This window comes from Gossypium hirsutum, chromosome A03 (genome assembly GCF_007990345.1).
Source record: "Gossypium hirsutum isolate 1008001.06 chromosome A03, Gossypium_hirsutum_v2.1, whole genome shotgun sequence".
NCBI classification, from domain to species: domain Eukaryota; kingdom Viridiplantae; phylum Streptophyta; class Magnoliopsida; order Malvales; family Malvaceae; genus Gossypium; species Gossypium hirsutum.
Genome location: NC_053426.1, coordinates 108,589,393 through 108,616,513, shown reverse-complemented (window position 1 = coordinate 108,616,513; position 27,121 = coordinate 108,589,393). Strand labels below are relative to the sequence as shown.

General features: G+C 33.7%; 3 protein-coding genes, 1 long non-coding RNA gene and 1 pseudogene across 10 annotated transcripts; 4 read left to right on the top strand and 1 right to left on the bottom strand.

The window, feature by feature from the left end:
• The first annotated feature begins 2,952 nt into the window (after window positions 1-2,952).
• On the top strand, window positions 2,953-8,182 carry LOC107940823 (alpha-1,3-mannosyl-glycoprotein 2-beta-N-acetylglucosaminyltransferase-like; annotated as a pseudogene).
• A 4,487-nt stretch (window positions 8,183-12,669) lies between these two features.
• On the top strand, window positions 12,670-15,953 carry LOC107940819 (probable anion transporter 5). The gene is made up of 2 exons (XM_016874282.2): window positions 12,670-13,052; window positions 14,107-15,953. The coding sequence occupies exon 2, from the start codon at window positions 14,262-14,264 to the stop codon at window positions 15,588-15,590; it is 1,329 nt and encodes a 442-aa protein (XP_016729771.2). The 5' UTR covers window positions 12,670-13,052; window positions 14,107-14,261; the 3' UTR covers window positions 15,591-15,953.
• A 503-nt stretch (window positions 15,954-16,456) lies between these two features.
• Window positions 16,457-17,994, top strand: LOC107940824 (homoserine kinase). The gene has a single exon (XM_016874284.2). The coding sequence runs from the start codon at window positions 16,695-16,697 to the stop codon at window positions 17,784-17,786; it is 1,092 nt and encodes a 363-aa protein (XP_016729773.2). The 5' UTR covers window positions 16,457-16,694; the 3' UTR covers window positions 17,787-17,994.
• A 544-nt stretch (window positions 17,995-18,538) lies between these two features.
• On the bottom strand, window positions 18,539-25,862 carry LOC107940825 (monosaccharide-sensing protein 2). 7 transcript variants are annotated; one of them, XM_041101626.1, is made up of 8 exons: window positions 25,646-25,862; window positions 23,968-24,035; window positions 22,231-22,262; window positions 21,999-22,135; window positions 21,207-21,773; window positions 20,088-21,007; window positions 19,749-19,936; window positions 18,539-19,125 (listed from the first exon to the last, which is right to left on the bottom strand). In XM_041101626.1, the coding sequence occupies exons 4-8, from the start codon at window positions 22,075-22,077 to the stop codon at window positions 18,666-18,668; spliced, it is 2,214 nt and encodes a 737-aa protein (XP_040957560.1). In that variant the 5' UTR covers window positions 22,078-22,135; window positions 22,231-22,262; window positions 23,968-24,035; window positions 25,646-25,862; the 3' UTR covers window positions 18,539-18,665. The 7 variants fall into 7 exon arrangements, with proteins under 7 accessions (XP_040957560.1, XP_040957562.1, XP_016729776.2 ...); XM_041101628.1 differs by lacking the exon at window positions 25,646-25,862 and adding an exon at window positions 24,200-25,629; XM_016874287.2 differs by lacking the exons at window positions 23,968-24,035; window positions 25,646-25,862 and adding exons at window positions 22,344-22,405; window positions 22,535-22,666.
• Window positions 18,997-20,422, top strand: LOC107940827 (uncharacterized). Its single transcript, XR_001695507.2, has 2 exons — window positions 18,997-19,206; window positions 19,680-20,422. It is a non-coding gene; the product is annotated as an uncharacterized lncRNA (long non-coding RNA).
• Window positions 25,863-27,121: the final 1,259 nt, after the last annotated feature.

Here is a 27,121-nt window from a genome sequence, read left to right as displayed (position 1 = left end):
TCGAAATTTTATCTCTCAACTCTACAAGGAGCTACACCCTAAGGTAGGATTCATAAAGTAAGATTGCCACACATGACCATTTACCTAGGGGACGTGAGTGTCGTACGCTTGGTAGGATTTGAATCTTTGCCCCTTATATGACATCTAATGTGTAATGATTCAGTTTCAGTGCTGTCAAAAAATGTAATTTTGGGACTTCGTTTTCGTAAACCGAGTTTGTAAATATTAAATAGGGAAGTTTATGGAGTTAGTATGTTGTTGAATTGAAAAATGGCTTAGTGATTTAGCCAAAATTGTGTTTAATTAAGCTCATGGATTGAATTGTAAAAATTTAATCGCTATAGATATTTAATTATGATAAGGCTTGAGGACTTAAATAACAATTATCCAAATGACTAAAATGGCTAATAAACCTATTTTAAATGGATGGTAGTGGGATGTGACGTTAAATGTCATTAACTTAAGTTAATTATAGATTTAAACTTAATTAACAATGATTATGCTAATTAATTAAGCTTAATTAAAATTAATCATAGTGTATATATATAAATGTTAGTGGAAAAAGATGATAATTATCAGCTTCTTCAACCTTTTTTGCCCTCCTCCATGGAAGAAAAGCTTTAAAACTCTTTTCGATATTCGACCATCAATTACAAGTAAGTTCCTAGCCATTTTTCTTTGATTTTTATGAAAACTGAATCATGGGAGTTTGATTTAGCTAGCTCATGTACCAACTTGTGAAACTATTAAAGTTTTTAAAAGTTTCCATCTTTGAGAATTAAATGAAATTGGTGTGAAATTGTTAGAAAGTAAGCATAATTTATGAAAAGGACTACATTGTAAAACTTAGATTGTTAGTTTTGTACATTAGAGACCAAATTGAATTAAATGAAAAATTATTGTGAAATGTTGGTAGGAATAGAAAATAGAAGGTCCCTAATGAGCCATGGTGAAATCAGATTCTAATTCAAGGCCCTAAATTGAAAGTTATGTTTGTCGATTTTAAGGACTAAATTGAATAAATTAAAAATCTGTGTAAAATGGTATTTGATTCTAAAATGGTTGAAAATTGATTTTATGATACGTTTTGTGATTATCCGTAGCTAACAACAACACCGAACCGTCAAGAGGGAAAGGAAAAGCGAAAATCGTCGATGAGTGACGTGTGAAACTTTGGTTTGTACTTTTATGATTCAAGATAAAAATATTTGATTGTATATGCATGTTTATTGTTTGATGAGTAACTGAGGTGAATTTATTGTGATAATATGAAATGTTTTGATTGAGTTGGTACGAATTATCGAGATAGAGAGCTAAAATGAATAAAATGGGAAATGACATGAAATACTTAAATCATGACATGTAATAAGAAAATTGTATTAAAATGTGTCATATAATGAGAAATATATGTGTTTTATGGTAAAATGGGGTTGTGATTGTGAATTTGATTGAGAAATGATATATGTACTAAATTGCAAATATTTGTTATGCGATAAAGTAGTGTGCAAGATATGTAAATGCATATGTGATCGAACACAAAGTATGAATATGCGAATAAGTTGATTACAGGTATGTTAATACATAAATGTAAAATTATTGTCCATGTGACTTAGTAAAAGGTTAGGATATGATTGGGATACCAATAGGGTTATATGTGCACTTGTACGGGATATGTGATTGTATGGAGATTATTACAAATCATGTTGGGATCCAGCATTTGTTGTGGATCATAAAGTATTATATGCCTCTACGGAGACCTTGGTGTAGTGGAGAGATGTATATACATACGAGAATGCATTGATGCCTACATGCCTTGCACTTCGGTGCTTTGGTGTGGTGTAGTTCACCTGTGTATCGAGTCTGTTTTACTAGGTTCCATTAGGAAAACGTTATAATTGAAATTGAGAAACTTTAAAATGTAATGAAATAGATTGATAATAAAATATGGTACCAAAATGAAGGCTCTAGAAAGAGGTTCAAATGGTTTGCTAACGGATTATTTATATAAACGAACTTGATTTTGAAAGTCATAATGCTAAGATTATGCATTTTTGAATTTGTGATATGAGTATAGATAACTAAATGCCTTGTGATATGTTTTGATACATGTAATTGAACTTGATAATCTTATTGCCATGGTAGTTGAATTGTTTTACCTTTGATATTTGTATACTTTCTTTTGTAAATTGTTATGTACTTGTAATGCTATACAGAATATATATATTATTAGGCATTGAGATTAGAAGTATCATGGCATGTTTTAAATGTTACTTTATGTTATATTATCTTGAATCATGAAAGTACCACTAAGCCTATCGCTCAGCGTATGATTTATTTATTTGTTCCATCTACAGGTACAAGTATTCTCAAAACCCCGAGAAAATGAAGTTAGCATCCAGATGATAGCAATCAACTCATCCTAAGTTTGTATAGCCCTTTTTGTTAAGTCAATAGAATGTGCCTACAGAATACTTGTTCTAATGCTAGAAATGGTTTGTATATATGTTGTGATTTCATGGAAATGGTTTTCGTCATACATATAAATAAGGCTAATATTTTGGTAATTATGTTTTTGGAAAGATTGAATATATAGAATGGTTGATTTGGGGCCTTGGGGCAAATGATGGGTAGTATGCTAGGTTAGAAGCATTGGAAAATCGGGGCTTAGTGGTTTGTTTCCAATGTCGCGACACCACACCCTTAATGTCACCATGTCGGTCCTGTTTTATTTTGAAAACTTTGCAATTCGGTTCTCAAGTTGGGAAGTTTGGCTATTGCCTTCAAAGTTGCGACACAAACCTTCGTAAGCTCATGTATGACCCGAAAATGATTATATATTATGTTTTACACTTGTATTACTTAAAAATTAATTATTATTGATTAAATTTGTTTGTAATCAATCGTAGTTGCTCTGGAAATGAATGTAATATCCTATAGCTCAGACCCGACGATATGGTAAGGGCATATATATTATGTTTTACACGTCTCATCCCTGTTGCACTCTTATTCATTTACATCCAGGTACAGAATTTCTTCTTCTCATTGAAATTCAAAAATGTCTAATTTACGTATATAAAGTTATATGTTTGTTTCATGATACCTTTGAAGACAGATGATATGGAAATTGCCCGAGTTTTTTGATTACTTTTAGGCAACTAGAGCCCTTCTTGACAAGGATAAGTGTGTTGCATGACTCAAATCAATCTCTCTTTCTCTCTGTTTTTTTTTATTTTTTCTTCGAGGGTTTGGGATCTTTTTCCTTCCTCCTTCACCTTCTTGTTGTTAAACCGTGGTAGGTCAATTATGGATATTTCCTTATGGAATGATAATGGTCAAAAGCAGTTTGTGCATGATCCATGTAAGCTCTTTCTCCCAATAACATTTTTTTCCTAGGAGAACTGTAGAGCTTAATGCATTTTATGAGCAAGATTTGGTAGAAAAGTGCTGTTTATTCTAACCTCCATAGCTTTTGGTGTTAAATGCTACCACTTAATCCTCCAATGTAATGCTTACCAGAAAAAGTGAGGTGGACTATGAGGGGGGACTTTTAATTTTAGTTTTATTTCTGTCGTTATGCAATCTACTTCTAGATGATTCTTGGACTCTCTCTTTTGCATGGTCATGCTTGAAAAGATTTTGACTTTCTTGAAGTAGAAACATTTTGGTGCTTTTGATATTTTTTTGATCTTCTATTATTCCATGAAGATGCACTTGACCGCACAGATTTCTTTCCTGGTCTTGGCTGGATGCTTACTAGATATACCTGGGATGAGCTATCACCGAAGTGGCCAAAAGCATATCCTTCATGGTTCCGTAAATTGCCATTTAATTTATGCATTGCACCAATGCAAATTTATGTAGTTTCATCAATGAATTTGCCTTGATAGAATCTCACTTACTGGGACGACTGGTTGAGATTAGAAGAGAACCACAAAGGTAGACAACTTCTCCGCCCTAAAGTGTGCATAACATATAATTTTGGTCAGAATGTATGTTTCACCTTGTCATTGATAAGATTTCTTGTTTAAAATAACTCGGATGACATTTTATGAATGCTTGCTTTGGAGAGATATTGCATAGTGGATCAACCATTATCCAGCTGCATGCGTGTCTTATACAGCACAGGAACTAGGTAGAACAATGAATGAGGCACACATCACACACTTGCAGTTATTCTGCTACATTGCTTCTGGAAGAATGTAATGGCTTAAATTTAAAGTTATCGGAAAAGTGGTTTCGTAACCACAAATCTGATTTAAAGAGAAATTTATTTCAATATTTTTGCATGAAAATTGATATGATAGGAAAATCGTATGAAAATATTGATAGAAAAATTTTACCTATTTAGTGGTTAGTTAGAAAAAGAAATTATTGAAGAAATTGGGTAAAAACAAGGTATCGGGACTTATATCTCGTAAAACCTAGTCGAAAATAATTTTATAAATATTTATGAAATGTTAGTAATGTGGTATTAAAATTTCGTTGGGAAATTTTAATGTTTGGGTAGTCAATTAAATGAAAAGGACTAAATTATAATAGGTGTAAAAGTTACTAGGATGATTAAACAGCTTAAGAGTCTAATGAGAAAGGATTTAAAAGGAAATTAGACCCAAAATTTATTATGGCTGGAAGGGCATGAAATCAACAGGAAAATTGATAAATTAAGGGTAAATTTGGAATATTGCAAAATTAACTAAATAAAGCTAGGATTAAATAGGAAATATCTAGATTTTTCTTCATTTCTCTTCAATTCCAGCAGCTAAAAATGCCATAGGAGGGTTCTCTAAGCTGGTATTTCATAATTTTTGCACCAAGTGAGTTAATCCTTGTCTTTTTCTTGTAATTTTTGTGTTTCTAAGACTTTTACAACTAGGTCCTACTATTAAATTCATTAGTTTTTGATTTCATGGATGAAATTGAAAGTCACCATGGTTGAGTGCTGTAAGTTCATGATGAAATAGAATGAAATTAAAGCTTTAATTTGTTTATGAGATGATTTTATTAGGTAATTTCAATAGAAATTGATTTTTAGGACCTAATTGTGAAAATGCTTGGAATTAAAGTCTATTGCTGAAATTCTGATTCCTAAAGGTTGTAAACTAGTTTAAGGTGATAGAATAAAATGTTAATTGAGAAAAATCAGCTCAATTGAGAGGCTAATTGAGTAGGGACGAAATTATCATTTATTAAAAGCTTAGGGGAAAAATGGTAATAAACAGCTTGCACAAAAACAGTTTGGACAGCAGCAATAGACTAACTTTGAAAAATCACCATAAACTGTAGAAATCGAATTAGAAGATGAACAAAAAATGGAATTAAATCTTATTGAGTCTAGTTTCTCATAGAATAAATAGTGTAAGCAATGGATTTGTAAATTTTGAGATATAATGAATTTTGTGAGACAAGGTCAGAATGAATTCGGGTTCCCCTGTTCTGACTTTTAAAAATCATAAAAAATTGAATAAAAATAATTATGGGCTTATATTTATATGTCTAGAATCCTGAATGAGTCTATTTTTAATAAAAACAAACAAGAACATCATTTGAATCCTGTATGAAGAGATAATTAATTTTTAGTGAAGAAGGGTCAGAACTGTCAGACAGCAGAACAGGGGTGATTTTAAAGAATAAACTGTACTTATTGGCTAAACCAAAAATTCTGAAAATTTTATGGTAAGAAGCTATATGAGTATAGTTTTAGGTAAAATTAAAGGATCTTAATTTGGAGTTCCGTAGTTCGAGTTATAAATAATTTAGTGACTATGACTCAAATAGATAGCTTTGAATAAACTATAAATAATAATAGTTGAATTATAGAGAATGTTGCATATGAACATGAAATGTATTAAATTGATAATTAAATTTATTTATTTAGATCCAGAAGATTCAAATACGAAGCTAGATCGAGGAAAGGAAAAAGTTCGGGATTAGTAGATTTTTTTTGTTTACAAACAAGTATCAATGTAAGTTCGTGTAACTTGAATTATATTCTTAAATGCTTGAGATTGTATGTTATTGATGTGAATATGATTTGAATGTTCATTGTATGAAAATTAATGAAACATTGATATGTTTGATAAAATGGAAAGAAATCCCGGTTGAATGAAAGGAAAATTCGATGGATCTCTGAAAAGGAATTGACGGTAAAAAGGATCTAGCCCGGACGGGTGATCCTATCTTGATATAGCCCTCCCGAAGAATATGTGTAAAATGGATTTAGCCCGGACGGGTAATCCGAATTAGGGTTTGAATTTAGCCTGTACTGGTAATTCAGATCCAAGCTCATTAGAGTAATTGTCGTTGCAGGGGATTTAGCCTGGACTGGTAATCCCGTTGCAAGGTTGAGGTTTGCGGGAGTGTGCTCTCTGAAATGGAAATGTGCGCACATGAATATGAATTGATGGACCCAGAATTGTACACTAAAAGTGTACCTCTGAAAATCTATCGAAATTCCGATAAATTCAACGGGATAAATATGGAAAAATAACAAGGAAATGAAAATTATGATATTGATGAGCTCATCAATCATGGTATATATTATTGGTACATGGAAATTATTGTTCTAACTTGAATGTTGAGTTTGTGCATATTAGGGTAATAATGCATTGAATGGATAAATGAATGTTTATTGTATTGTATTGAAAATATTAGGTAAGTATAATTCTTGTTACATGAGCTTACTAAGCACAAAGTGCTTACCCCGTTTCCTTTTTCCCTGTTTTGTAGTGTTAAGAGCTCGGAGGTCGGATTTGGTCGGAGACACATCACACTATCAACCTCAGGATTTCGGTATATAAAGAAACTTTATTTTGGAAATCAACGGCGTGTATAAGCTAATAAAGTAAATGATTCTGTGAAATGAATGTAGAGTTAGCCATTGGTATGGTTAACAAACCTGGTTTTGGGTATGTGATGACGTTATTTTATAAATATGAATGAATTTATCTTGAAAATACTATGAATTGGATTGGTTGATGTGGATTGTTTTTGGTTTAAAATTTCAGGGAAGGTTAGATATCTATAAAGGGGTTATATTGAGTTAAAAAAAATTTAATTCGTAAACTCTGGTAGTATTTCGTATCCTATTCCGGCAATGAATACGGGTAGGGGTATTACAAAGAATATATAGTAAACTTGCACAAATGAAATCCCTCTTAAGGCTTCAGCTGTTGTTCCTATATATATGTATTATATTAGAGTTTTCATGCTTAAATAAAACTAAAGTTCCCTCAGTTTAGGTAGGTGCTCACTCCTAGGTAGCTTCATAATTCCTCAAGAAAGGGAATAAGATTTTGTTTCTTTCAGCTGGATCTTTACATCTCCTTATACAAAATGAGGGCTTATGTTCTGTTTTCCGGTCTTGCTATATCAATCAGGGTTCAAGTATGGGACAGTTTTTCCAACAATATGTCGAGCCTATAAAGATGAATGACGCTGAGGTTGGCATAATAAATTTCTATAATTCTCTTTAGAATTTAAAATTCTATACATAGTGGTGTTGCATTTTTGTCTGACAGGTGAACTGGAAGTCCCAGGATTTGAGCTACTTAATGGAGGAAAGATCAGTGAGACTGGGAACTTTGCCCTATTTTCCACCTTTTTGCATTGTCATGTATGATCGTGTTTTCTCCTTTCTAGGACAAATATAAGAAATACTTTGCCGACATTTTGAAAAAGGCAAAACCTATCCATGAAACAGATGATGTTCCTAGAATACATTGCGCAACACTTTGGAATTTTTGAAGAATGGAAAGTAACTTATTTCATATATTCTTCATTGTTCTTTATTTGCTGTGAAAATGCTTAAAGAGTTTTTGATGATAATAAGCAGCAAAATGCCTGCATTATATCATATTTGGTTTCCATTACTGCTTCTGTTGTAGCAATACAAATAAAAAACACTACAAATTTTCTCATATCTAAGATTTGAGCAGTCCCATTCTTCTGAAAAACTTTGTATTGCTTCATTACTAGGATGGTGTACCAAGGACAGCAGATAAAGGAGTAGTGGTTTTCCGATACCCGCCACCTAGACGTGAATTTCTTGTTGGTCCCGACTCTCTTCAGCAGCTAGGGATCGAAGGTGCTTGAAGACTTAAAGGTTAACAACATTTTCTGGTTTGGTTTTCTCCTTTTAGCACTAAAGTTGGTATATAGCACAACTGTAGGAGGAACTAATTGATGAAATTCAGTTTCAAATTTCAGTGTGTTTTGGTTTTAAAGTTTGAAAATTTTAACAATAATGATATTGTAACCTGTGGTTTTTGTGTGTTCAGTGATCGGGATAACATATTTCCAAATTGACGGCAGAGGGGTTCCGGCGAATGAATTTATTTTTGAAGCATAAGAAGGGATGAAATTAGGGAGGAGATAAATTCTGGTTTAAATAAAAAAGGAGACGGTCAGGTAGGCCGAGGCTTCTTATCGTCCAACATTTCTAGACTAGGGAATTTGACATGAATACATCTTTGAACTTAGGCAGGGATGATCGCATATGGTAGGCCACAAAAAAGGCCTTCAATTTTGTAGGTTTAAGGTTACTTTCTTTTTTATATGATAGATAGTTCTTCCATTCCATTTACAAGTACGATGAATATGAAAAATAAAAATAAAAGAGCGAAACAAATATGACATATGACACGAGAAAGAAACATAAACATGACTTATTAGTTTGTTAAAAAGTTGTTTATAAAAAAAAATGTCACTTGAAAATACATGATCATATGTATTTATTTATTTATTCAGGCTTGATCTGAAAGGCATTAAAAATCCTATATGGTATTCAAATATTGCAAAATATGTTAATATTTATGTATTTTCAATTTAAATAAAATATTTTTATTGTATAAAGTTGGTTAGAGATTGTAAAAATTTTATTTTAAATTTAACTCAATTTAGTTAAGGTTTATTAAGTTGGTAATCTAGTCAGCGGATAGGATCAGAAATTCTTTTCCCGATTGAAATTAAATAAAAAATAACAGAAAGAAAAAAAGATAAAAGCTCTTTTCTTCCACTGAAAATGGTTAATTGAGTATTTTTTATTTAAAAATGTGACATCAACAAAATTGATAAAACAAAAATTAACAAGGTTAACAATTGGATTTGATTTTAAAATCTAAAAAGTAGAGGGGCTAAATTCTTGAAAATAAAAATACAGGGACTAAATTCTAATTTTTTTGAAGAGTATATGAACTTATAGCGTATTTTAACCTTTATACTACAAACTATTTATTGTTAATATATTTATAATTGTAATAAAAAAGTATTATTAAAATATTAATACTGAATATTTTCAAAGAATATTATTTAAAATTATTATTAAAATAAAATTAAAATATTAAATAGTTTATTAAAACAATTAGTTATATTAATAATTTATTATATGGTTAAATATAAATAATTAAATATGTATGTTTAATAATATTAAAAATTATAATATTTTATATTAATATTTATTTATTTTTAAAAATAAAAATATTTTTTAATATTATAATATTAAGCTTGATTTAAGTTAATTTTTATATAAAAATAAAATTATCATGAGTTTTTTTTGAGTAAATCATTTTAGAAAAAATAATTTATTTTCTGTTGACCTGTAGATATTTTTTATTGATGAAATTATTTTCTGTGAAACAAATATAGATGAAATATTTCCTATAAATGATTTTGAGTGAAACAAGGAGCCTAATACGAAATGGTAACTCCCAAGTGTGAGCTCCTTAATTCTCATTAGAAAAGGAATGGGCAAAGGCCTCAACAGCTGATTGTAATAGTCTCAATCCCTCGGCCCTTATTTCATTGGGCTAAAACCCAACAGCTTACTAAGAAACTGCGTTATTTCTTTTCACACGTTCCCTCCAACTTTTAACTGGCTCGCTGCCTCTCTAATCTTCTTTCAAACTCTCGACAATGGCGGCACGTTGAAATCACTGCTTTAGCTGCAATCATCTCCAGCGAAACAGGGAGTCTCGAAGATTGGGCGAACAAGGATCCTGCTTTTTATTTTAAAAAAATTTTCGTTTTCGATTCAAGTTTTGCTTTCATCGGATACTGAAGAAGCTTCGACAGTAACAATTTCTTTTTTCTTTTCTCAAAAATTGAAAGTAACACTTGAATTGCCTTTTCTTTTTAAGGAATTGTGCTGTAGATTCCTTCATTCAATTCGTGAAGCCAGGGAACCGCTATTTACCAAAAGTCACTAATCAAAGTATTTTAAACAAAAACAAATGTTGCCGGTATGATACCAACTTTATAAACAGTTTCAGGTTCACTAATCAAAGTATTTTAAATGTATTGTTGCCGGTATAACTTGTAATTGTGTTTTTAAGTTCATTTTGCTTTGATTTTAGGTTTTGGATGCCATTTATACCCATATTTTGCTGATCACATAGATATGTTTACAGGTTATTGTTTATTGACGAAGAAGATGGAAAAAACTAAGAGAAATGTTAGATTTGAGCCAGCATATTGTCAACTTGGTAAATACTCTCTTTTATATACTGTTTTATAATGTGATCTGCAAATTATATTTAATTGATAATCTATGTGTACTGAATGATGAACTTCATCGCGAATTCAATTGCAGTGAGTTACTTACTTCTCCTCTTTCTTTGATTGATGCTTTTCACCAGTTACTGTTAATTTCACAAATCACCTTAAGATTTATTCTTCAATCAAATTATAAAATCTTTTCCCCTTATTATTAGGCTGAGAAACGAAAAGGTGACTTTAGCTGTCACTTATTTTCATTGCTATCATTTGCATATAGATTTCGTTGCACGTTAGTAGACAGCTTCCATTTTTGTTTGTTTATCTATTTTCAATGTACAATTTGCAACAATATGTCGGTACTTCTGTACTTGGCAATTTTGTGGGGTAGGTGGATATGAAAATGAAGCCTTACTAAAGAGTGAATTTCATTTCTTAGACTACCAATAATACCATATTAAGTGCTTCTCCTAGGCCTTAGTATTGTTGTAAAGAGTAGTAAATGTTTAGATCAAGGACCACTCAAACATTTGAGTTATGGTTGATTATACTTTAGAGAGGAGGTTATATTAAATCATCTTTAGGGTCTTTGAATTTCGATTAAATTTATTGCTGAGTTGAGTTAGATTCTTAAAACTAGAGCAAAACTTTTTTTACATTGTTTTCTCCATTCAAAATACTTAAATTCAAAATTTTATTATTAACCTAGTTTAAGGGATAATGAACCCTTTACCACTCTCCTCAACGAGCATTATTCCCTTCCTTTTATTTGTTATTTAAACATGCTACCTGCACATTCAAAAGTTTTTCAATCTAGGATTCGTTTATATATATATATTTGGACAGGCTGCCAGATTGTTGACTTTTTCTAATTATTGTTTATATTATATTAAGTAAAATTGTTCTGGTAGGCATCACCATTGATTCTTTTTTTCTCTTTTTTTCTTTTTGATCTTTTATTGCTTATGATTGAATTAAAGAGTGAAGGTTGGGCAAAAGCAGGTGCCTTTGGCGTTTTACTGGAAGTTCAATTGTTCAAATCAATTACTAATTAAGCAAAGGAAAACGACACTGTATTGCCCAATCCATTGCAAAAAAAAATACACCTGAAGAAGTACCTTCTATACAGCGACAGCGGATTGAATGCCCATGCTCTTCAATTCCTACGTCACCCTCATTCTTTAATTTTCCTTAAATGCTCTTGCACCGCTCTTTAATAAATCTAAGAAACTCTAGTAACAACCAAAGAATTAAGATTTACATTGAGAAGCTCCCTTAATAAGATTCGGGCTTCTTCATATATCTATATCTCATCATAGTTCTTACTCCCCGGTTTAGCTATCCAATTCACTTTTCTGCCATGTTTCTTAATGATGTATCGAAAATGAACCTTCTAATTTCGGTGTTGACTAATCAAATACAACTCCAATAACATACTAGTACTCGCATAACCAACTAAAATAGTTTCTACAACTAAAGTATTGTCACACTCCAACTCTAATTGCCTAAAACCAAACGTCCATGCTAAATTGAGGCATATAGCTCTTACCTCAGATTTGACAACTAATCTTTCTTAATTCACATAGCAAAACCTCACATTCAATTGGCATCATGGCCTCTAAACACGCCACCAATTGCAACAATATTATTGCTTTTCGACAATGCACCATCTATATTCAACTTAACCCACCTTTTCTTTAGCTGCTTCCAATAATCACCTAACACCTTCTGAATGCGATAGAGCTCATATGACTTTGAGTTTACAAAGCTTGCAACTTAAGTTAAACATTTACCTACAACAACATCAACATTACTATGGCTATTATATATTGAAAATGAAATTATTTCGGCTTTTCCATAATAGCCAACACAATATTGCAAACAAAGTCGGCCAATTTTTCTCTTTCATTGTCAATTCCTCTTGAGATAACGAGTTCTTGATTAACTACATATTCAAATTCGATGAAAAGAATATATTCCCGATTGAATTAGGATTCACGTCTTCCAAATCAATTTTAAGAACTCACAATCTCATATGGCATGTGGGCTAGTGTCAATCGGAAATCCACAGCGAACACAATAGCCTTCATTGTATATATGCCGTTGAGCCCGCTCCCCATTATTCAGAATTTCTTGCCACAACCACCATATAAATACACGAACTCTTACACTTGCAACATAAATTTACATGGTTTAGTGGCTATATTATAACAAATCCATAATGTTAGTGTTTATATAGTAATTTTTTTAAGTTCAGAATTTACCCCTTATTAAATGTTAATGTTGACACAGTAAAGGAGAGAGGACCAGGAAGGGTTTGGCTTTATAGGGAAGAAAGCAGAAGGCTTCTCATCTCATGTGTGACATTGAAGGAAAGAGAGAAGATAACCAAAAACCCCACATTTGACTTCCTCTCTCTCTTTCTTTCTTTCTATCTTCTTTGTTTTTTGTTCATATGTTTTTCTTTATATCAATGTCCTTACATGTTTGATATTCACATGAAACATTAACCCCTCTCATTCTCGCTCTTTTCTTTCTTGGATGCATTTCCAAATAATCCCAAGGTGTGTTCTCTTCTTCTTGTTTCTTCTTTCTGCTTCTTTTTCTTCTTATTGCTTCAATTGAGTCACTTTTTTTTTTGGTTCAATTTTCCCTATTAATTCCATTTCTTGCTTCGTCTTTTAATGAGAAATGTTGGATTTTAGTTACTGAGATTTTTTGGGTTTTTTTTTTCCTAATTTCGTCTAGTTCGTTAAAGTTGACCAGCGGGTGAGTTTCTGGGGGAAAGAAAAACCGAATACGTTTTAACTAAAACTCAGTTCTCTTATCCCCTTTTATATATCATGAGATCGGAATTTGATCATTTCTTCTTGTATTTCGATTCTGCTTGAATTTTTTCTTTTTTGCCTTTGTTTACTTTCTTGCCAATGTCTTGTTCTGTTTCTTTGAATTTGTTAGTACGTGGATCAGTTCATTCATCTTGTATATAACTGATAAAAAAAATGGTTTAACGTAATGAAAACCTTTCATTTTCCCAGATCTTGGTTAAAATGCCAATCCCATTTTCATGCTTTGCAAATGCTATCTGCAATTTTCTTGATCACTTCAATTCCAAATTTGGGAAAATGTCATCTTTACCTCTGGTAATGATTTCTTGGGAAAATATCATGGTTTCATCTTCTGATTTTTCCATTTTTTTTCTACTTATAAACTTCTTTATATTCTTGGGAACAAATATGAGTTACTAAATTTGTATCTCCCAATTTTTAACTCAAGAAGTGTCATGTTCATATTAGTTTTTATTTTTACATTACTTAAGCAGTATTTAGTTTCAAACTTCTGTTAATCAGATTACATGCTACTCTATTAATCCTAGTTATTGGTTATCGTCTGGATGCAGTTCATGCTCAAGTTCACTTCATTTCCTTACCAGCAATCTCCCCTCTATAAATATTTTGTTTTGATGCAGCCAATGTTTTCACTTAAGATTTCACTAATATAGCAAATTAAGCATGAGTTCTTTCTTAATTGATGTCTAGTTAACATTTAGCTTTTGCAAGTTGATTTAACGGTGCTTTACACTGTATTTGTAACATTTGAATAAATTTTTTAATTCAGGCTTGGCTAGTATCTTGAAGGCTTGGAACACTATTGAAGAAACTACTGTCTTGTTGTAAAGTGGTTGCTACCGAGGATTGAAACACCAAGCTGCTGGATGGTCTATTTGTTTGAAGACAGTTAGCAAAACTAAGATTCCTATAGGAAAGTGAATTATGACTTGGATGAATCTCCCAAATCGATACTTAATTGTCATTTTAACCTTTGTTAGCACTTGCGTTTGTTACATAGAACGCGTCGGCTTCTCTATAGCATACACAGTTGCAGCAGATGCTGCTGGGATTAACCAGTCAAGCAAAGGCACGATACTTTCCACATTCTACTATGGTTATGCTTGTTCTCAAGTGCCTGGAGGACGGGCTGCTCAAAAGATTGGGGGAAGGAAGGTTCTTCTTTTCTCGTTTGTATTATGGTCATTGACTTGTTTCTTGGTTCCGCTAGATCCTAATAGAGTCACAATCTTAGTCGTTGCTCGGTTGCTTGTTGGTGTAGCACAAGGTTTCATCTTCCCTTCAATCCACACTGTCTTAGCACAGTGGGTCCCTCCACATGAGAGATCGAGATCTGTTTCACTTACAACTTCTGGGATGTACCTAGGTGCAGCTATGGGGATGCTTTTCCTTCCAAGCCTGGTGAAGTTAAAAGGTCCCGAATCTGTATTTCTTGCAGAAGCAGCATTAGGTGTCCTGTGGTCTGTGCTTTGGTTTAAATATGCAACTGATCCCCCTCGATCCGAGCATCCGAAAGCCGCCGCTGCTGGATTTGGAGAGTCTTTGTTACCTACCGATGCAAGTCCAAGGACAAAAATGGAGAATGGAGGAAGTACTGTCAAAGCAACCAAAATTCCATGGAAGAAGATTTTAATTAGCAGGCCAGTTTGGGCAATTGTGGTAAACAATTTCACATTCCACTATGCTCTTTACGTATTGATGAACTGGCTGCCTACATACTTCGAGCAGGGCCTCCAGCTGAGTCTTCAGGAAATGGGTTCTTCTAAGATGATGCCCTACTTAAACATGTTCTTATTCTTAAATGTAGGTGGGATTGTCGCTGACCACTTGATCACCAAAAGAGTAATGTCAGTGACTAAAACTAGGAAGTTCTTGAACACTGTAGGATTTATAGTTGCTTCGATCGCACTGTTAGCACTTCCGATCTTCAGAACATCTGTTGGAGCTATTTTATGTTCTTCAGTAGCACTCGGGTTCTTGGCACTTGGGAGAGCTGGTTTTGCAGTGAACCATATGGATATTGCACCTAGATATGCAGGAATTGTAATGGGTGTCTCAAACACAGCGGGTACTCTAGCTGGGATTATCGGGGTTGATATGACCGGCCGGCTTCTTGAAGCGGCTAAAATCGAATATTCAGGTCTATTCAGTCCTGAAAGCTGGAGAGCAGTGTTTTTCATTCCTGGATGGCTGTGCATATTCAGTTCTTTCATATTCTTGGTGTTCTCAACAGGGGAAAGGATTTTTGACTGAAACCAAGTCAATGTAAAACTTGTACTTTTTTTAACTGGTGAGGTTCAAGGGTTTCAACTGCAAATATATCATTGTGATATTAATGAATGTAAACCCCTGATGGGAAGGGTATACTGAAATTCAGAAGACTATATAGAAGGTTCAAAGAAATTAACACAAAACAGTGGCTATTAGGAATCATTCTTTTATTGTTGTATGTGTTATTTTGGTTTATACAGTGAGTTTTATTTTTTGCAAATGGAATGATTATACATATTGAGATTGATTTGCAATGTGGCAGTTGTTTTGTAACCCCGAAATTCTTCTTGGTATCATGTAAACCAAACAAGTTTTCCCCCATGAAATTCAATATTTTCTTTTTCACTTTAAATTTCATTATTATTGATGCTGCTGTCTGTCATAGGTTGTTCCTAACTTCAACGCCTGTGAGAATATATAGATAAAAAATATGAGTTCAATATACGAGTTTGTACAAAAACAAGACTGAATTTATAAATAGGTCAAGCCTTGGGTAAAGGCAAATGGTCGAGTTGGACTTAGGTAAAAATTGATTTACTCGAAGTCTTGTTTATTTATAAATAAGATCTCTTTTTTTTTTCCCAAACTTATATTTTAAATCTATATTTTTATCTCAACTCTCTCACATTACAGACAGGCCTTTGAGTCGTGCCACCCATATACATGTCTACTTATATTAATATAAAATTAAAATAATTTTACTCTCTTTTATATATCATTATATAATTAATATTTTAACGATTTAATTATCATATTTTATATTTATATAATATTTTAAATTGATATAATAAAAATATCGAATTCGTTGTTGTTAATAAATTTAAAATTTAATGGTTGAATGTTGTGAGAAATAGCAAGCAATGTAAGTTTATCCTCAATATCGACTAGTTGCTAAAATAAATTCTAATTAACTCGTGTGGTTAAGCAGATGGTAATTAAGCAAGCCTTGTGGTTAGCTTAGCAGTCGATTGCGGTGAGCATCTCTTTCAATCCAAAAGAATCTCCACAAATCCCATCACTGCCACTTTCCGTTTATTTTCCTTTTAATTAAAACCCTAATTTCCCCAAAAGTTTCAACTTTCTGTAATGGCGATCTGCTTCCAATTTCAATCCCCACTAAAACCCATTAACTTTCCTTCATCCACCACCAAAAAGGTCCCCATTTTCAAATGCAAAGCCTCGTTTTCCACCACCACTACTACAGAGCTCGAGCCTGTCTTCACCTCCGTCAAGTCCTTCGCTCCCGCCACGGTAGCCAATCTCGGCCCAGGTTTTGACTTCCTCGGCGCTGCCGTTGATGGTCTAGGCGACTTTGTTTCCCTCAGCATCGACCCTTCTGTCAGCCCTGGTCATGTCACCATCTCAGAGATCTCTGGGTCCTCTAAACTCTCTCCCAATCCTCTCTTCAACTGTGCCGGCATCGCTGCCATTGCCACTATGAAAATGTTGAATGTTCGCTCTTTCGGCCTTTCACTCAAACTCGAAAAGGGCTTACCTTTGGGCAGTGGACTCGGTTCCAGCGCCGCATCCGCCGCCGCCGCTGCAGTGGCGGTCAACGAGCTCTTCGGTGCTAAACTCGGAGTTGATCAGCTGGTTCTCGCTGGATTAGAATCCGAAGCTAAAGTTTCCGGCTATCACGCCGATAATATCGCTCCTGCAGTTATGGGTGGTTTCGTCCTAATCAAAAGCTACGATCCTCTAGAGTTAAAGCCCCTTATTTTCCCCCAGAATCAAGAACTGTTTTTCATCTTGGTCAGCCCAGAATTCGAGGCCCCCACCAAGAAAATGCGTGCGGCTTTGCCCGCCGAAATTGGGATGCCGCACCACGTCTGGAATTGCAGCCAAGCGGGTGCACTGGTAGCATCAGTGTTGGAGGGCGACGTCGTGGGGTTAGGGAAAGCATTGTCGTCGGACAAGATCGTGGAGCCTAAACGAGCACCCCTTATTCCGGGGATGGAAGCTGTGAAGAAGGCGGCTATCAAGGCCGGAGCTTTCGGGTGTACTATTAGTGGTGCTGGGCCGACGGCGGTGGCTGTGATAGACAATGAAGAGGAAGGGAAGAAGATTGGGCAAAAAATGGTGGAAGCGTTTTTAGAAGAAGGGCATTTGAGATCGGTGGCAATGGTTAAAAGGCTGGATAGAGTTGGGGCTAGGCTTATTGAAGGTGTCCCCAGATGATAGTGATGATCAATAGCAGAATCACAGGTCTCTCTTTTCCTTTTTTTTTTGTTTTTTTTTTGTTTTGAACTGAGGAAAGCTTTGAATCATAATTATGGGATCTTAATATTTGCCTTTTGATTTCGAGAATTGTTAATTTAGTTGTTTGCCTATACGTTGAGCTTTGATGAATTAAAAGAAATAAACCCAGAGATCTTTATGGTGTTTACATTATTATCTTTTGCAAACATATATACTATGGTGATCAAACATATACTGGAATTGAAAAGGAATATGAACTATGAACAAAGATCAAAACTTTCAGTTTCTCAACATATGCCTGCTTTGAGCCGATGGAACTTTGAAGAAGACAGGCAAAATCCCAAAGGCAAAAAAAAGGAAGAAAGGCTGTTTGTAGCAGCCATCTTCAAGCTCATACTGTGTTATTTAGGTGCAAAAGCATTTCCAATGTGTTAAGGCAGGGGCTTTCGGCTGTACGACTGGCTGTGGCTGACAATGAAGAAAAGGTAAAGGAGATTGGTCAAAGGATGGTGGAAGCTTTTCTTAAAGAAGGGTGGCAATGGTTAAAAGGCTCGACAGAGTTGGCTCTAGAGGCTTATTGACAGTCCCAGATGATCAATAGCAGAATATGGGGTCTTTCTTTTCATATTTTTATTTTTGTTGTGAGGAAAGCTATGAATAATGATTATGGGATCTTAATATTTTTGCCTTTGATTTAAAAAATGGTAGCCTGTACGATGAGCTTTGATGAATAACAAAATAAACTCAGAGATCATTATGGTCTTCACATTATGTCTTAAATGTATACACAATGCTTAAAAAAGAAGAGAAAAAACACAATAAACTTTCCAACAGATAATTCAACAAACTCGGTTGTTTTTAGCAGTTAGAATAACCCGTGTTTTTAGCAGTTATAGCCTGCTTTGATCCAACGGAAAAGAATTCCGTGATGACTTCAAGAGGCATGCCTTTGGTTTCTGGAACTTTTAAAAACACAAACACAAATGATGCAAGGCACACGGTTCCAAACATCCCAAAGACACCGGCAAGACCTACGGTTTTGAGCAACACCGGTAGTGAATATGCGACAATGATGTTAGAAATCCAGTAAACAAAGGAAACTATGGCAATGCAGGTGCCACGAACTCGTGTTGGGAAGATCTCCGCACAGAGAATGCTGGGAATAGGCCCGAACCCCATGACGTATACACAGCAGGAGAGCACGACGCTAACAGTTGAGATTGCTGAACGAACAACACTCCCCATTTTCACAATGCTTCCTATGACTAAGATGAAAAGACATAATGCCAGGAGCGGGACTGTGATGAGTAGTAACCTCCTGCAGAAAGAGGGAACAAGGAACCATAGTAAAAATATGAGAAGAGATCAAACAACAGAGGGAAACATTCTGAGCCAGCAGGTCAATGTCAAACTCCTTTGCAACTTTACATTAAAGTAGCTTCTAGACTGTGTGCATGCATGTCCAGGGACCTGACTGGCATCAATATATATATATTTCAAATAGAAGCTAAGACCTGCATAGCCTTAGATTTCGTATTATTAACTCTATTCCTGCAGTAAAACCTGAACAATTTTCGGCATTTCTCAGTTCTTTTTCATTAAGTTATGGACTAGATTACTTTGGTAAGTTACTTAGGGAAACCATATTGTCCATGAGCCATCCAGTCAAACCTGACTCAACAGTGATGCTTATGTATGGCATAATCCAATGGAATCACATTAGCAGTCAAACTTCATTTTCTATACCATCAAATAGACACTAATAATCATCAAATCCACCATCATATTATCGGCACATTTGTGACAGTAACTTCAATTTTGCCAGTAGAAAAGTGTGCTGATATCTTGTGTTTTAAATTCCTTATTGCACAGATATCTCGTGTTTTAGGGTAAGGCTTTGTTGTCATTCAAACGGAAGCAAAAAGAAAAATAAAAAATTACCTTCTACCAGCAACATCCACAAACCGCATGGCAACGGTTATACTAGGAAGCATAAAAAAAGTCGTAATGCAGCTGATAAGCAGTGATGCAGAAGATGAACTGAGGCCAGTGTTTGAAAGAAGGCCTCTAACTCCTGCCAGTTCAAGAATTTCGGGAATGTAGTACAAAATGCTGCTCATACCAGAGAACTGCATATTAAAAAGAAAAGAGGAGGAGGATCTTCAATAAGCAAGTGGTTCCAAAGAAGGAAAATATTTTTGCTACAATACGTATATGTTGACAGTAATGCATCAAACTCCACTTCAAGGTATAAGTTTGGAAAAGATTATGCCACATTACCTGCTGGAGCATTTCAATTCCCACACCTACTACCAAAGCATGCTTGACTCCTGGTTCAAGAAGATCATTCCAACTTGGTCCCTTTGCAGCTTCAGCTGGATGAACTATAGCTGGTCCAACCGGATGCTGCTTCATAAGCTCCTTGGAATAAAGAGCTGGATGACTCACCAAAGCAGCAGCTGGGACATAGTCATAGCCTGCAAGGACATCGGCACGAGACGGAGAAACTATTGACCTCTGCCTCAATCCAGGTACACTCTCTTCATGCATATAGATTCTTTGAAATCCCCCTTCTCTTTCAGACCATTTCCATGCTAGCTGCCAACCGCCACCAATCCCCATGCTACCAAGAGATTCTCCAGCATTTGTAAGAAATGGACCCTGAAGTCTCGCGCTTGTGACACTTTCCTGGGCAGTTGGAACCATGTCCTTCTCCGCACTGGCCTGCCAAGAGATCAAAGGAGTACGCAAATTGTCATCAGAGTCATCAGATTGCTCGTCATCGCTCTCTCTGGTAACACTCTCCTCATCTGACTCTTCAGCTCTAACTTGATGACCTCCCAAACCAGAGAAGCTGCTAACGAATGGAAAAAGTGTATTTCGCGGCACACTTCCTGCTTCAGAAAGCTTCTCATGGGCACTTCCCAGGAGTGTGACAAGAGGATCCACAAGCCGAAGAGGACTCTGAGCTGCGCTTGGTTGCTGAGACAAAAGCTGCTGAGACAAAAGACCAAAACTTTTCTGTCCAGTGACAGGTTTGGCCGTCCAGGAAAGACCTTCTTCAGGTCCATATAACTTGATTCTATCTTTTCCGGCAGTATCAGGATATTTAGAATCCCGACTGATGGGACTAATGAGGTACTCCTCTATTGATGTTTCACCTCCAACTCCAAGCCCCTCAACTAGCAAAGCCATCTCACCTGTTCATCTAAATAATATCAACAAGATGTATTGCATTCATCATATGCAGAGACTAATAGCCTTTGAGAAGCACCTATTTTGTGTGCACACATGAACTCATAAATGGAAACACGACACAAACTCAGTGGCAAGTACAATGTGCATAAAGGTAGTAAAGGAACAATGGAACATAAAAGGAGTGAATGCAATCCAACTAACCAGAAACATCTTCCCTGCCACGTATCCTTTGCAAAACCTTCCTTGCCTCGCTCATTCGACCTTTACTTACTAGCCATCTTGGTGATTCAGGCAAGAAGAATACAGTTAATGCTAAGTATACGAGGGAAGGAATAGAAAGAGCTCCAAGCATCAATCTCCAATTTGGTAATGTCGTTAACGACATTCCAAAAACCATGCAATATGAAAGAAACATCCCAAGGCAACCAGAAAACAGCGGAAGGGTATTCAAGAATCCCCTTATTTCTGGTGGTGCTGTCTCGGATATATAAATCGGGATCAGAGTTACAGCCAATCCAATCCCTAATCCATCCAAAAGTCTTGCCAAAAGTAAGGTGGGAACATTAGGAGCCCATAACATTACAATACCACTAAGACAATAAAGGAGGGATGAAATAATTAGGATGGGACGGCGGCCTAGCCAGTCTGACATGCTTCCTGAGCATGTAGTAATGCAGGTAGCTCCAATGAGAGACATTGCTACAATCAGGCCTTCTATTGCTGGTTCACTCTCCAATTTAAACTCTTTCTTTATGTACATAACAGCACCTACAGCATGAAATTCAAAGAGGATAACTAATTAATGAATCTGAAGTGATAGCCAAATCACACATGCTTCACATTGAAACTTCAAGTCAATTATGTTTACCATAGATCAGTGACATGTGAAACTGATCCTTTTAGTCTGAAAGAGTGAAGTTCACATATATTGCACTACATATATATATATGGTAATTCATGAAACTAATTAAGAACTATAAAGGAGTAAATTACCAGCAATGGTGGCACTATCCCATCCTTGCAATAAGTTACCAATAGTTGCTGTAAGAGCTACAAGCACAGCTCCACACATTTTCACAGAAAACAAAAATCCCCAATCCTCTCAAAAGTTAGTAGTAAACAATGTAACCCTGAAAGTTAAACAAAACAATCTACATCGTGGATCAAAATAATAAACCCAATGTACCCATATCCAATTTGAAACACAAAAAAAAAAAAAGTTTACCTAGGGAAGCAAAGGCAGTATTACAAACACCCCTGCAAGTTACCATCACAGCATTGAGCGTCAAACAAAATATACAATGATATACCAAATGAAATTAAAAAACAAAAAAATACCCATCAACAATAAGAGCAAAATTAGTTCTTACAGCCCCCCTTTGACAAGTTTCTTGCTGTGCCTAAAGAGAAAGCAGTTTGCAGATACTATGAAAACATGTGGGGGAACTTTGATTGGCAAGATTTTATTACGAAAACAGTTTATCCTAGGAAAAACATAAAGGGGATTGTCTAATCAATGAAAAAGTGACCTTGACGAATCATGGGTACGATTGCCAGGCTCCAATAAACGCCATTATTGATCTTTTTGCAGATCCGAAGCTTCAGGGTCTTCTTCTTCGCCTTATTATAACGTGTCCACGTAAAGATCTTTTAAGGTATATCATTCAATCCCATGTGTGAATCCATTAAATATAAGTTGTATGTAATTGTTTTCTTGTTGAAGTCGGAAAAAGAAAAAAATAATAATTAAGTGCTAAAAACTAAAAAACTACTTTATTAGAATTGAATTTTTATTTATAATTTATTATTAATATTTAATAAAAATTTGTATTCGTATTAAATTATATTTATTATTTTAAAATAATTAATTTTTCTTAATTTTATGATCGTATTAAATAGACAATAATAATAATAATCAAACAAACTTATATATTGTAGTTTAATTTAAAAAAGGAATCTTTTAAATAAAATCATAGTAATATTGAGATTAAATTTTATATTCATATTAAAATATTTTTACTTTTTATAATTAAATTTCAAGTTAGAATTACATACAAATTAAAATTAAGATTTAAAGTTATAAATAAATTCATCTAAGTTATTAACATTGATATTTGATAAATTAAATGTATTTTTATCTTTGCAAAGAAAATAAATATTAGCTGTGGAATGGGCTGAACCCTCGATAATAAAAAGCCTAATATAAATGGGGGCCCATACATCTAGGTTTAAACCTCACCGGCCCAACACTGCTTAGCTGATTTAATAAATCCTACGTTTAATTTTCGAACGTATTTTTAAGACAAACCAATGTTTTCAAAAATCCAATTCTTGGTCCAATTACGCTATCGATTTAATCGGTTCAATCAGTTTATCTGATTTAATTGAATAAATTATCAAAAATCATAAAAATTAATATATATTGAAAGTATAGAAAACAAATTTAATCGATTTTTTAATTCTGTTTGAATTAATTCGTAAGTCAATTAATCCAACCTTTCATTCTAAATCAGTATCTGGTAGTTCTCGATCTAACCAGGCCGATAGTTAAATTGGTTATATCATATATTTTTTGTACGACTTATTAAATAAATTATTAAAAAAAACGATTCAACTATTGATTCAACCAACTTTTAAGCCCAATTCAACCGGTTTTGGGTGGTCCATGAATCGACTAATCTAACCATTTTTTTTGGGGGCCGATACTCCAATAAGCTCCCTACCAAATCAGTTGGTCCATGCAACACCTCTTAACCTAAACTCGAGTAAAGAATGTTACGTTTCTAGCCAAACACTTCACTAAGTACCAAATAAGCCATCCAAAATGTCACAATTTCATTTTATAACTAATGACCACAATGTTCTTAGTACATTTCACTAATTAACTTTCACATTCATACTAATTGAACTCTTAATTACATGTCACTCTAATGTCCATAATTCAAGTACTTAATTCGCAGACCTTGCTTTGATAAGATGTGATTTGAATTGCCCCGTTCAAACTTTTCATACACGATTACTTCCTGCACACTACACGTTTAAAAACAACGCGTTAAACTTCATGAAATTTTAATAACACTATCTAAGTATTTAACCTTAACATTAATATCATTAAATTACATTAGTTCATTTTTGGAAAGATATATCAATTAATTAATACATGTAAGATGTTTATAAATAATTTTGTCACTCACCAGTTATCTCACTTTTCATTTTCTTTACTCATCACTTCTTCGCTTGTTATTTTCTCCACTTAGCCCTTAGTAAATGATGGAGAATCGAGAAGGATGCACGTAATAAATTGGAGCACAAAAGTGCTAGAAAACCCCAACACGGGCACAGGAGTGCGAATAACACAGGAGCGTTTAAGTATTCCTATGGTATGTCAATTTTATCCCACAGGTTCTATCTTGTTTATTAAGGCCATTACACGATTTCATTCACTTATGCACAGTTCTTTTTAAATTCATTTTACGATTATCCTTCACTTTCCAAGTATCCTCCAAACATGACACGAATATATCACGCACTATTACATGAATAATTCTTGTCATTTTATACTTAATCCACTTGCAAAATACACATAATATTTTCATTCATAATCATATATATTTAATTAAGTTTTCAAATCACTCGATTTACAATTATTTCATAAATCTTAATGCTTAACTTTCAAAACAAAACAGTCTTTAAGTAATAATCACTTTTTTATTTATATCTCATTTATTGAAATTGATAATCAAGTTTCATTCGAAACCAAACATCCTGTCACTAATATAATTTTTTCTTATAAAAAATCCTCTCGTGTTTTACTGCTAGACAACTTTAACTTTCTTCCGTTAAAAAAATATTTATCTTTTAATACAAAATTCGTATAATATTTGTATTTATTTCTCCTAAAAATTAACTCGTTAAGTTTTTTAAATATACAAATTACATAAATTAATTCTTTTTATACAATTTTTAATGAATTTTCAAAGTAAAATCAGGAGAGCCTGAAAGCATCCTCAAGCTGTCTCACCAAAACTTATTTTTCTCATTAATTATATTCTAAATGATTATACATTTCTTTTATATAAAACTAGACTCAATGAAATTTTTATCATAAAAGTTGTAAAATTTAATCCAAATCAAGTTAATACCGGATCTTTTTTAAAGTCGACTCAAGGATGCTGCTTGAGTACAGCTTGAATCTTCTTCACTAAATTCTATTTTCTCTTAGCACAAAATTTGGAATTTGATTCCGTTTGATTCATAAGAAGCTAGACCCACTAATATTTCTAAGCATCTAAAACTCTCTTTCTAATTCACTCTATACAGTTTTTGATAAATTTTTGAAGTCGGACCACTGCTGCAACTTACATATCATGTACACATAAACTTATTCATACTTCCATCTTTTATGTCCCTTAACATATCACTTGCTATCTTTAATTCTCATAATTTCTAGATATCAACTCTCATGAAGTCCTTTACACTAATATTATTTTTAATTAAATTCACACACATCGCACTTATTTCATCACATAATTCAATTTAGTCTTTTGAAAATAAGTAGAACTCTAGAAGTACAAAAAATTACTCTTTTATTTCTACTTCAATAAATCACAAAATTCACAAGAGAACTCTTGATCTCTTACCTTGTCACCTTGACTTCTTACACTTTCTTAACTTTCTCCCACCTCCATCCATGAATTCATGAATTCTATCTTGAAAACTAAACTTTTGATATTGCTAGACACTTGATTTCACTTGGAAATAAAAGATTTTGGGTGGAAACTATGAAATTAGATGGAGAGGGACTAATTTGTAAGGAAACCGAAGTTTTCTCTTTTCCGTCACGCTATGGATGTGTGATGCGTGGATGAATGAAGAAAATTCTTCATTCCTCTCTTTTTATAACCATAAAATAATATAAAATAAAATATCTTATTAACAATAATCTCAATCCAATGGCTAATATTTCGTCTCACTTTCCACCATAATCCAAGGGCTCATATTGTGCCAACATTTCATTAATTAATAATTATATTTAATAATAAATATATTTATCTTTCATCCAATGACCTGTATCAAATCCTTCCTTATAAGGTGAATTCGTTGGCTCAAATTCAATACACATGTCCAATGGCATTTTGGTGATTTTATCAAAAATGTCTCATTTGCAAAATAATCATTTTGCCCTATCAAATTTTAATATTTACAATTGAGCCATTCTCACTTTTAGTATAATTATAACATTGGTCCCTCTAATTTTCCAATTTTTTATTTAATCCCTAACTTTTTCATTATTTATAATTTGACCCATTCATTTTTCACTTATTTACAATTTAGTCTATATCTCAAATTAATATCTCACAACATACTACTTATTTCAACTTTCTTAGGTATCCAAAGCCCTTCTCTACTATTACTGATATATTGCATATCTTTTAATTGAGAAATTCCATTATGCATATTCCTAATAAAACTCATCACTTATTAGCATAGTAATTTTAGGGGTGTTATAGCCCGACTTAAACAATATTGGACAAACTGTAAAATGCAATCAAAAGAAGTAAAATAATATCTAAAACCGACAAATTAAGTTTGATGATAGATTCAAATATGGTTTCTTAGCAAAGTTGTTTGAACCGGATCGAGAACTGGTTAATGTATTAATCTAGAGAGAAACATTGAAACTATTGACTCAAAGACTAGTACGGACTAGTTGAACCAAATTTTTAATATATATATTTATTTTTTAATGATATTTTAATGATTTATTTAATCAAATTAGATGAACTAATTAGACCAACAAATTAGTTCAACTATCGATCTGGTTTTAAAAACCTTACTTTTGGAGCTGACTTCATTAATTTCTAAGATTCATATGTTATGGAACTGTAAATCTTGGAAGGATTCCAAGTCAAGGAAATATGAAAAGCTTTTAGTAATGGCAGCTTAATATTGTTTGAGACAGAAGAGTGGGCGACTTCATTTGTTTGGAGATTTTGGTCTGGTTTTGGCAACTTCACTGACATGGTGTTCAATGTGGCTGACTGCATCTGCATGCATAATTGTTGTTTATGACATAAGCTCGTTGAATACTCAATTTTTACACTGTTGTCGTCTCT

What these genes read in the sequence shown, in the direction of transcription:
- LOC107940819 (XM_016874282.2), top strand. Translation starts at nt 14,262, where the DNA reads ATGACTTGGATGAATCTCCCAAATCGATACTTAATTGTCATTTTAACC.
- LOC107940824 (XM_016874284.2), top strand. Translation starts at nt 16,695, where the DNA reads ATGGCGATCTGCTTCCAATTTCAATCCCCACTAAAACCCATTAACTTT.
- LOC107940825 (XM_041101626.1), bottom strand. Translation starts at nt 22,077, where the DNA reads ATGTGTGGAGCTGTGCTTGTAGCTCTTACAGCAACTATTGGTAACTTA. An exon ending in GGATAGTGCCACCATTGCTG is followed by an intron (nt 21,774 to 21,998) that starts GTAATTTACTCC and finishes TTCATGCTGTAG; the next exon opens with GTGCTGTTATGTACATAAAG. An exon ending in GTGGATGTTGCTGGTAGAAG is followed by an intron (nt 19,126 to 19,748) that starts GTAATTTTTTAT and finishes CTCTTTCTGCAG; the next exon opens with GAGGTTACTACTCATCACAG.